The following is a 12,008-nucleotide window of genomic DNA, read 5'->3' as shown; positions in this document are numbered from 1 at the left end:
TGATTAACATGGAAATCTGAAATCACTTTAGGGAGGAAGGTGAAGTTTGGGTACAAGACAACTTTGTCTGAATAAAACTGAATATAAAGAATGTCAACCTGAAGGACATTAAGCTCGCTTGCTTGACGTGCAGAAGTTATAGCTACAAGAAAAATAGTTCTCAGAGAGAGAAGTTTGAGATGTATCGAGGCCATGGGTTTGAAAGAAGGTCGAGCGAGAGCACAGAGAACAACTTGGAGGGACCACTGAGGGACTGGAGGTCGCACAGGTGGGCCAATGTTCCACAAGCCTCTAAGAAACATTTTGAGAGTTGGGTGGGAAAATAGACGAGAGGCCTTGGATCCAGTAGGCTGATAGGATACTATTGCAGAAATACAAACTTTCAATGTGGAGTGGGCCAAACCTTGATCAAACAGGTGATGAAGAAACAAGAGGAGGGTATCAAGCTGATAAACCTCTTGATGCAACAAATCTAGAGAAAACATTCCACATAGGAATACAACAATTTAGTAGAGGCGCTCCTAGCTTTGTCCAGTACCTCAACTAAGATGGGGGGATTCTCCATGCCATGAGGTGTAAAGATTTCAGGTTGGGATGACAAACATGGTCATCGTTCTGAGTCAGCAGGTGTGGCTGAAGAGGCTGTCTCAGGAATTTGGCTGCCATGGCCCTGAGAGGAGTAAACCAGGGTTGTTGAGGCCACCATGGTGCTATTAAGATTGCTTGCAGCTGGCAGAGCTTGACTATTGTCTGCTTGATAAGAAGAATGGGGGGGAAGGTAGAGAAAGACATCGCCCAAGTCTACCATGAAGGTGTTGCTTAGTAAGTTCACGCTGCGTCTCGCTCAAGAGCAGTAGTTGCTGCATTTCGAGTTGGTCTGGGTGGCAAAAACGACAAGATTTGGTGTTCCCCATTGGTTGCAGAGATGGTGGAAGGTAGAGTCATAGAGAACCCACTTGTGGGTTTGGGTGGTCAGATGGCTCAGTCAGCAACTGCGTTGTCCTCTGTAGATATATGAATGACCGCAGGGAAGACGTGCGGTCGTAGCACCATTCCCATAGCTGGATCGCAAGGTATAGAAGAGCCAGTGAGTGAGTACTCCCTTGTTTGTTTATATAATACAGAGTGGTCATATTGTCTGTGGTAACATGGACTCCGCGACTAGCCATGAAGAGATGGAAAGCTTGTAAAGCCTTGATGACTGCCAGCGTTTCTAGGTGGTTGACATGCAGTACCTTTTCTGAGTTAGATCATACAGCATGAATTTTGTGATCGTCACAGTGTGTGCCCCATCCTATTGGGCTGGCATCTGTCGTGATCTGTATTGTCAGTTGAAGAGGTTGAAAAGAATGGCACACAAGGAGGTGCAGGACGAAGGTCCACCAAGTGAGTTGGTGAGCTAACTCCAGAGTGACAAGAAGACGTTTTGAAGGATGATCTAACAGGGGGTCAAACAGGAACAGGAACCAGGCCTGCAAAGATTGCATCTTGAGTCTCGCATGTTGGAGCGCAGAAGTGGTCGAGGCCATCAAGCCTAGGAAATGTTGTGTGTGCTGAGCAAAAACCATGGCACGAGGTTGGAAACGGCGAATAGCTCTCTTCAGTTTGGAGATCTGTTCATGAGGGAGAAAAACTCTGGTCTTGATCGAATTGAGATATGCCCCAATGTAATTTATGATCTGCGATGGTTTGAGATGAGACTTATTGAAATTGACTTGCAAACTGAGTTCTTCCAGAGTCTGAAGAACAAAGGCAAAGTCCCTTCGGGCTGCTACTATCAACCAATCATCTATATACAGAAAGACTGTGATATTGTGCAGACAAAGATAGGCAGCCACAGGAACCGTACACTTTGTGAAAGTTCTTGGAGCGGTGGACAGCCCGAAGGGGAGGGCACAGAATTGGTAAGCCCTGTCCATGAAGAGGAAACGAAGGTATTTGAAATGATGTTCGTGAATGGAGATATGGAAATATGCATCTTGTAGGTCTGCAACCACAAACCAATTGTCTGCAGAAAGCAGTGGGATAACGGATTCCAGGGTGAACATGTGAAAGCGCTTCAGATGGATGTAGGTGTTCAGAAGTCACAGGTCCAGGATCGGTCAAAGGCCTCAATTGCGTTTAGGGACAGTAAAGTACCAAGAATAGAAACCGTTTAGAACATCTTGGGAAGGTACTCGTTGGACAGCGTATTTCTGGATGAGAAGAAAAAGTTCGTCCTCTAGGGCAGGTAAGCCGCATGTCAGAGATAGCTGAGTGGAGGTCGGTCAGTGAATTTTAGCAGGTAGCCATGTCGTATGATAGACAGTACCCAAGAGACCTTGGTGACAATGGATCACTTGTCAGGAAAGGGAGCCAGATGGGGATGATGGGGACAGTCAGGGAACAGATTCGGAGGGATCAAGTCAAAGATATTGTTTATTCTTCCTCGCAGGTTGATGGAAAGATTGTCTATGCTGCTGAGCTGGTGACTGAGAGCGGAAAGAAGGAGCAGCTGAGGAAGATGGAAGATTGGACCTCTCTGGAGCTGGAGTAAAAGTAAGAAGGTGGGGGGGGAGACGAAAGAAAAATAACTCACAGGGAAATGTCCATAAATGGAAGTCCATAAATGAAAAACTAATCAGGTCCCTAATCCAGGAATCGAAAATGTAAGGTAGTCCGTAAGATCAGATAACCGTAAGATCAGAAAGTCAGAAAATCACTCTAGTAATCGCTACAGAAGTCCGGTTTCAGTGGTAGCTAAAAGGAACTGAGGTATTATGGGCGGGCGGAGCATGCATGCCACAGGGCAATGTCCTACTAATCACGTCTTTTAAAGCTCTAGAATATTCAGAGAAGTCCTGCGCAGGGGCACTAAAACCTATTTGTGTGCATTCACAGAGGCCATGAAGAAGAATGTGCAGTACATACAAACTCTTCACTTGCAAAGCAGTAACTCACCTGGAAGGAGAGACTGACCAAAGATTAACTTAGTTCAGTTTGCACAAAGTAGCTACCCCATTATTTTCTCTGTCTTGCAACTTGAGTAGTAGCATTCCTTTTGGATTAGATATTACTCAGTGAATACCAAAGAAATAAAGACAACATCCTTTCAGGAAGGATAACAAGTGACACACTGGTCCTATAATGAACCCAACGTACTATTATCTCTTAATTCTAAATATGTGCATAGTTACATATATAAGTTATAGGTAGCTATGATCTAGCTATATGTTGTTGGCAAAGCTGCTAAGGAATCTTGGGTGAGGCAAACTTGGCACGCTCTTCTCATCTCTGGTGTTTCCAGAAGAACTCAAAAAAGAAGTTCACTGGCATATACTCGACACAGTTTGCAGCTCCATGGATGGCTTTCAATAGGTTGAAAATACAAAGAAGGGCCACAAGCAAGTTTTGACAAAAGTACAAGAAAATAATCTAAGACTGATTTATCTGGTTGAACTGAAACAGATACAGTGGTGCCTCACAGAACGAGCGCCCCGTAGAGTGATGAATTCGCTCTACGGTGACGCTTTTGCGATCGCTAATGCGATCGCAGAGCGATGCCCCCAATGGATGAAAATCGCAGAGCGAAGGTTGGTAAGCGGTTCGCTTACCGACCTTCGCTTTGCGACCCGCCGATCAGCTGTTCTGCGGCTTCAAAATGGCCGTCAGAACAGCCGAAAGGGTGGGGTGCAGCGTTTTCGCGCCCTTGGTAAGCAAGGGGAGGACATGAAAACGCTGCTGGAACAGCCGAAATGGCTGCACGCAGTGTTTTCGCGCCCTTCCCTCGCTTACCAAGGGCGCGAAAATGCTGCGGCCGGCCATTTCGGCTGTTCCGGCGGCCATTTTGAAGCCGTGGAACAGCTGATCGCAGCCATTTTCGCGCCCTCGTTCAGCGAGGGGAGGGTGCGAAAATGGCCACTGGCCATAGAGGGACATCGCTGCACGGTGAGTAAATCAGCCGATTGGAACGCATTAAACTAAGTTTAATGCATTCCAATGGCTTTTTTCTTTCCATACAGCGATGTTTCACACAGCGAGGGTTAATCCGGAACGGATTAACCTTGCTGTGCGAGGCACCACTGTATTTAATATCATTTGAAAAATATGAGGGGTGCTATTATTTATTTAGATTCTAACCTAAGCCACCTATGCATGAGCATTTAACAGACTGCAGCAGCAGAGACCCCCAGGGAGGTCTCCCATGGTGGCGGGCAAGCCCTGGGAGACCTCCCAGGGGTCCCCCATCACCGTGATCAGCGCCTTCAGGCTTTCCTGGGGAGTAGACTGGGCCTACCAGGGGAAGCCCTCAGGGGGATTAATTTCGGATTAATTCCAACTCAGGACAATGATAAGTAAGGACCCATGGCAGGAGATCCTAACAAGAAAATAAGTCCAAGAAGGGTGCGAGTTTCTAAAACAGGAAATTCCACATGTACAGCTACAAACAATTCTAACAAGAAAAAAAGGTAGTAGAGAGCAAAAAAAGCCAGTGTGGCTTCACAAAAAGCTCAGAGAACCTAAAAACAAAAATAGACACATAAAGAAAGTGGAAGGAAGTCCAGCCGCAAAGGAAGAGTACAATCAACCCCTCGATTTACGAACTTAATCCGTTCCGGAAGGATGTTCGTCAGTCGATAAGTTCGTAAGTCAAAGGAAAATTGCCTATAGAAATGCATTGAAAACCAATTAATCAATTCCGGCTGTTTTTGTTTCTTTGGTCTAGGGGCGGTTTGTAGACCGAGGCAATGCAAACCACCAGCCGGGGGGAGCGGGGGGGGGGAGAAGAGAGGCTGAAGAATTAGGATGGAAAAACTAATCACACCCACTTCTATGTTGTGTAGTCAACAAAAAACAATGCAAAACTGACTAGGAACTCTGGAGCATTTCCCAAATTATTTGTCAATATTGCAACTCCTCCCTGTAAATTGTATCAAAGTTTAGTTGCCAGAAGTATATTCTCAAAGTGAGGTATCCATATTTGAAGGGATCATCAATTAATAATGAATGATGTCTCAGAAATATGACTACTGTACTTCGGTTGCATTAAAGTCTGTAGAAGTAATCACTTAAAAATAGTAGGTAACATAAATCTGCAATTAATAATAATAATGTGAAACCAAAAATAGTACTGTACATATGCTTTGTGAAAAAATGTTTTGCATGGTGGTCACTTTTTGCTTTATTAGTTTAGGGTGCATGATCACACCCAAGAAATATCTGTATATTAGCATAAAGTTATCTCAGCCAGATGTCTGGCTCAGCTTTAGGTAGCTATTTAAAGTCCTCATATAACCGAAGACCTCTGTGTATGCTGAAATAACTCAGTTTTCTTACATCTACTCTTAACTAGCTTTAATTCTGTATACAATTTTGCTCATCTCAGAAATACCTGAGGGCAAATGTTAATTCTCAGTATCTTTTTTAAGAACCTGTAGACTGAAGTAGCAGATCTATGCACTACTGCAGCATTGACAGGGGATCATGTTTTTCAAGACTATGGACATTTGTACAAATACCTTTTTAGCAATATAACCGGATATGCATTTTGATGAACATTAGCAGAAAGTATAACGCTAAGTCTGATTATCTTAAAGGTAAAAGATTGACAACTAGTTATATAGTAAACTTGAAAAAGACTTTCAGGGAAGGACAAACTACAGAGCAGTGTATTTATAAACATTTAGCCATGTAAGTCTATACTTCTGATATATATAAAGTTCTCACTTGCTTTGCCAAGTCTTTGGACTGTTGATCAAAGCTTTTTAAGGTGAAGACCTCTTTTAAAGCCCTCTGAAAAGTAATTTAACCTTTATTATACATGAAATCTTATTTTTGTTTCTGGTAAAATCTCTTGTGAGGTGATAGTTGACTACTACTTTTCTTTCTTTCTGAGGGATATGAATCATTAATAATAATGGTGTGTTGTCAAGTCTATTCTGACTTATGGCGACACTTTCCATAGCTTTCTAGGTACAGAATACTCAGAAGTGGTTTATCCTTCCCTTTTTCTGGGACTGTGGAGTTTACCCATGGCTTACACACATTGGCTCCTCCCCTAGGAGGTACAGAGTAGAATTGAACTCCCAGTCTCTGGTTATGCAACCAGATACCTAAACCACTCAGACACCTAGTCTGCTATGAATGATTATACTCATAAATAAATTACAGTAAAACTGAAGAAAATTAGGCAAGGATTAAGTGTATCAGGTAAGAATGAACTGAGGGGCATGGTGGGGCTGTGGATTAAACTGCAGAAGCCTCTCTTCTGCAAGGTCAGAAGATCAGCAGTTGTAAAATCGAATCCACGCAATGGAGTGAGCTCCCATTGCTTGTCCCAGCTCCTGCCCACCTAGCAGTTTGAAGGCATGCAAATGTGAGTAGATAAATAGGTACCACCTCGGTGGGAAGGTAACGGCGTTCTGTGTCTAGTCACGCTGGCCACGCGACCATGGAAACTGTCTTTGGACAAACGCTGGCTCTACGGCTTTGAGATGGGGATGAGCACCGCCCCCTAGAGTCAGACACGACTGGACTAAATGTCAAGGGAAACTTTTACCTTTACCTAAGAATGAACTGATACCCAATATGATGTAAAGTCACAGACGAGAACTCAGGAAATCTGGGTTTGAATCCATGCTCAGCTATGGATACTCACTGGGGGTTGGTACTTGTAAAATTACTCCTTAATTATCTTGAAAGACCCATTTGATGTCACATAATATACGAGAATGAGTTGTATTTATGGTGCGTGTAATATAAATATAACAAAATGATTTCAAATATTTTCAGAATTTGTTGTATAGGTCTAGAGCTCTGAGCTACCTTTCTGTTGCATAGAATGCGGCTGAGCAAGATTGTGTTCCCAACTCTGCTGTAATGTATTCTCTCCTGCTTACATTAGCTGTCTGATGCTCTATCTGCACTGTAGTTGCAGCTTGGAACAGGACAGGGCTATAATGCAACAAAACTATACACACCTTCTTGCGACTAAGCCCACTTTATTCAATGGTATATATTTGCATGTACTGTATATATTTATTAAAACTAGAAGCAAAGTCCCAAAAGTGGTTATACTTTAAATCTATAAGCAACTCTAATCTAAAGGCAACCTGAGAATATGAGTTACTTTGCTGTACAGTTGCAGTATGAATGTTCTGCAGTAATTGTAACACTTATTTCTCGGATTAAAATAGAGGGCACATTTTATGCTAATTACAATAGCACCTTTACCAGGCTAAAATACACCTGACTACCAGAACTCTGAAAGTAAATGTATACAAATGAGAGGATGAAGTCAATTAATATTGGAACATTTCAGTTGGATTTCAAAGGCATTAGCCATACGGAATTTATATTCATTTATTGGTTCTATAATAATAGCTTTTTAAAGTCATGTATTTTTTCCTAAAATGTGAAAACTGTCATTCCATTTGCATTAACCTCTGTTATTCTCAGGCTACTGATGAATGAACACACAGATATACTTCTTACTTTGCAATAACTAAATTCTTCCCAACTGATAGCGTGAGATCCAATAATTGTTTGTTATATGTTATATATTTGTTATAAATATATAACAAATAATAAGATCAAATAACCTTAAAATATTTTTAAAAGAACAAGCCTATGTAAGAGTCTTGCTTCAAACAGGTTTTAATGTCACAAAGCTCCTAAACTTCCAATTGTGTTGATCTTTGGATTGGCAACACTTACAAAAATGTAATACAATTATGGGCCAAAGTCTGAATGGGTATTAATTTTGGATAATGGATTTGTCAAATTTTCTTTTGCGCTTTCTTATAAAAAAAGGGAGAGTACCTGTGCGCTGAGCTCACAGCACTCTTTCTTCTTCTGGTCTTGATTCTTTCCTACTGCAACAGCACAGGTGACAAGAAGACTCCAGAGATGCAGAGCTTGCATATAGGCTGCCAACAAAAACCAAGCAAAGTGCTTAGGAAATGGTCTGCTACATGAGCCAGTCTTCAGTATCTGTCTGTATAAGTGTGGTATAGAGATATTTGAAAAGCTTCTGTTTGTCTGAGTATAAGCAGTTTTTAATAAATAACTGGACTGACCTACAAATCCATGCCTTTTCCTTTTAAATCATATTTTTAAACAGTAGCAGAGCAATCTGTGCATATTCATTCCAAAATACCTTGAACTGTGCTCAACAGAGCTTAATTCCACAGATGTGTGCATAAGACTGCAACCTAATGATACAATCTTAGGCAATATAAACAAGGAATGAACACTGCTGAATACAGCAGAATTTATCTCAGTCAAAAAGCACAGGATTGCACTGTATGCTTAAAAACAGCAGCTAACAATCAGTATAAAACAAAATACCACAAAGCTGGTAACAGTGGCGTGGAAGTTATAACTTACCGATGAGGCTCCCTGAAGCAGCACCAGCAGCAAAAAGAAAATTCTTCCTGCTAAGTGAACACTAATATAGCAGCACAAGGTGCTGAGGGTGTTTCCAAAATCAGCCTGACTAATCCCTAGGCAAAAAACCTCTGAGCCCTGTGATGCACGTCAGGAAGGAATAGCTCAACAATCTAGCCTGTCATATACAGAGGATCAGCCTCCTAAAGACCAAAACAGCTCTGGCTGGAACTACTACAACATGAGGGAGACACAAGCAAAATAAAATCCTGCTTTCAAAACTAATCCTCTGGACAGTTTTTAACTTGTTGTTGAGGCTTATGTGTGCTAACAATTACCGCGTTGCCCTTTTATTATGCCAAAGCTTGCCAAATATCCACAATACATAAGAAATAAATCATAGTAAGCACTTTGAGCAACTCTTAATTCCAATCATAGACTTGGTCAGTTGGGGAAAAAGAAGCATTTATTTTATTACTTTGTTTGTTTTATTTATAGGCTATCTTTCTCCTGATAGGTATTTAGAGTATACTCTAGATGAAAACAGTTTAACTGACAAGTCAGAGAGATGAACAGAAGGGAGGAAAACTACTTTGAACAGCGGTTTCTAGAGATGTGCCACCTGAATTTTTTGAATGTCAGACGCATACTTCCAGACACCTAAATATTGCTCCCCTGAAAAAAGGCCTACCTGGAAAGCTTCATACTTAGTTTCATGGCCTAGCTTTCTGCTTAAACGTATAGACTAAAAAGAAGCTATCATTCTTCGGATCAAATTATGAGAAGATAAGAATCACTTGAAAAATCAATAATGATGGGGAAATTGGAAGGCAGTATGAAAATAGGAAGAGTTAGCATGAGATCTACTGATTCAATGAAGTCCGCCACCTTTAATCTGTAACCCCCGAGAACAGCTTCTAATAATAGAAGTTTTTGGAGGTCATAAATTCATAGGAATACCAAAACTCAAAAGCAACTTGATGGTACATAACATAATACATGCTAACATAACAATAATTTAGTAACTGTTAGATATTGTCCTCTTAACTTGAGATATATGCTAAACAGAAATGTAGAATTAACACAGTCAAGTTTGTTTTTCTAGTTTCTGTAATAATTATTCTATTATGCGATTTGCTGTTATTCTTATTTCAGATGCTGAGATATCAACAGCATACTTATGGAATATTTATGCTACTTCTTACATATTGACACAATATAATGTACTGTATAGTATTTGGAGATATAGTTTTAATGTAATTTCACACTGGCAATTATTCCAAGATTTTTCAAAAACAGGAAGAGACATAAAATGTTTCAACACTGATAAGATTATTCTATGTTATATACACAATGTATGAGACTTAATACTGTGCTATTTTAATATTGCAATTTACCTATTTGTATATATCCTATTTTGTCATCTCAATAACTTGACATCTGCGCCATACACATGAATTACACCTTCTATATTTGTAGCTAGGGGATATTTGCTTAGTTGACATAGTCAAATTTTTATATTGTATATATGGGCATACAATATTTATAGAGTGTGATTTTGCATAAGGAAGTAACTTAACAGGCTACAATGAATATAATCAGCTTTTTGCTAAATTTTATATTCTTCTACATATGTAAGTGTCCACTATTTGGTATGGATTGAATTTTTCATTTTTGAAAGAAGGTTTAGTGAACAGAATGCTTATGTAATGTAGCAACACGGTCACATTATTTTTTAAAGCAGTACATCACATAAGGTTGATGTGTATCACATAAGGCTTTTGTATCATGTGAGGTCTATGGAAATTCAGCTATCTGCTTCAGGAGAAATGAGGGGCATATAAAAATTGTAGGACAAAATCAGAGATGTCTCTAACAAAAGTACTATTTCACAAGTTTGAGAATATATACTAAGAGTATTTCAGTTCTTAAACTTAAGACAGAGCACTCTTGGCAACATTGAAAATATGTTTCAACAGACCACAAGATAAAGCCTGAAAAGATACAGTATTTAATATTGAACAGCATATTGAAAAGTATCTATTAGTACAGTACTCTAATGCTTACTAAAATTTTGAAGGAGTGAATCAATGCCAGATTAAATCTTGTCAGTTAAAAGGTATGTTACTAAACCTAAATGTAAAAAGCTCAACAGGTGCCACAAAATTTCAGTGTACTTCAGAAACAGACATCATCATGAGTTAAATATTAAAACATTTAAAAGGTGATTACTTCATGACTTTTTTCATATTACTTCATAAAGGGACGTGGTGGAACCTTTACCTTTACTTCATGACTAGATCAATACAAAGGGCCTCTTCAAATTTTTTCCACAGCACAGTAGAGTATTCTAACAACTGAGTCCCAATTCTGGAGAAAGATGTCATACAAATACAACAAAGATATATCCAGTAATCAATCAATCAATGGAAAAAACAAAACATTTCTCTCTTATGATGTGATACATACTGGAAGCTAACCCAATTTTTTTGTCAGTGTCTTTGTGGCTTCAAACAACAGGGCTGAGAGACTGGCAGCTCAGAGTCTACGGAAGTATTTGCTCCTGAAACTGGCAAGCAATATGATGCCTGCGCTTAACAAGCATAACATACCTACCAGGAGTTTGGTTTCTGCTTTCCTTAGTAAACATAGCATTATCTTCTGCCTGCTGCACTTGGAACTCTCTCATGACCTCACCATTACTTTGGAGTCTGAAAACAACTCAAGTCAAGCTCTGGATTCAGACTTCAAGAATTCTGGATTGGAGAACTCATATTTCTGGCCCAGATTTATGGCATGGAATCCTAGCCTGACCCTGACCAATTTCCAACCTCTATTGAAAGACTTAATTAGTTGCTTGGCTCAAGCCATTGCTCAATATGAATCTAACACAAAGATCAACTTGACCTCTGGAAAAATCCACATTTTCAAATTGCTTGCTGAAAACATATAAGGCTAGAAAGAGTATTTATTTTTCCACAGGATTAAAAACAGACTTTTCTGCTGAGTACTGAAATACATTTTTAAATTCACAATCCAAGAAAACATACAAATAAAGTCAATGGAAAAAGTTTTACTACAGTATTATCTTTAGGTCATCTTTTAAATTCTGTTTAATTCTGTAGAGTCTATTGTCCAGTATCAGAAAGGCTGATATGTGCCTAGGGCAACTGTAGAGTATGGAAGAATTTACTACTACAGGGCAGTTAGTTTATGATCTACAGGGCAGTTTGTTTATTAGGGTAAATGAACAGCAAGTGTTATTAAGAATAAAATAACCCAGCACATATAAAGTCAAGCTCTCCGAAAAGAATCAACATGGTTTGTTTCTGTCAAAGTAAATGCTGTTCCACTATTTGTTTCTGAAGGGTCAATAAACTTGGGGCCAGGAGCCATGCCACAGTCATTGTTTACATGGACTTCAAAAGTCTTTTTCTGAGTAACCCTAATAGTTATGGGATGAGTTTTCTTATGGACTGAAAGAACAGGACGTAAAGATAGCAAATGGTTACTTCTTAAAATGACAGTATGTGAATGGCAGGGTCTGTCAGGGATTTGTACTGGGATTTGTCCTTTTCCTCTTGTTCATAAATGATCTGGAATTAGCGTGAGCACTGAAATGGCCATGTTTGTTGATGATT

General features: G+C 39.8%; 1 protein-coding gene across 5 annotated transcripts in view; it reads right to left on the bottom strand.

Moving 5' to 3' along the window:
• Positions 1 to 12,008, bottom strand: part of NT5C3A (5'-nucleotidase, cytosolic IIIA) — a 33,792-nt gene that overhangs the window by 13,228 nt on the left and 8,556 nt on the right. For 3 of the 5 annotated variants that reach the window (XM_078377492.1, XM_020811266.3, XM_078377493.1), the window contains exon 2: positions 7,801 to 7,907. The exons of 1 other annotated variant lie outside the window; for it this stretch is intronic. In XM_078377492.1, coding sequence (XP_078233618.1) covers positions 7,801 to 7,902 — 102 coding nt within the window. In that variant the 5' untranslated portion in view covers positions 7,903 to 7,907. Of the gene's footprint in view, positions 1 to 7,800; positions 7,908 to 8,367; positions 10,610 to 12,008 lie in introns of those variants that run through there. One more of the 5 variants, XM_020811267.3, reaches the window with a different exon arrangement.

This window comes from Pogona vitticeps, chromosome 6 (assembly GCF_051106095.1).
Source record: "Pogona vitticeps strain Pit_001003342236 chromosome 6, PviZW2.1, whole genome shotgun sequence".
Lineage (NCBI taxonomy): Eukaryota > Metazoa > Chordata > Lepidosauria > Squamata > Agamidae > Pogona > Pogona vitticeps.
Note: the sequence above shows the minus strand (reverse complement) of the source record. Positions and strands in the feature narration are given on the sequence as shown.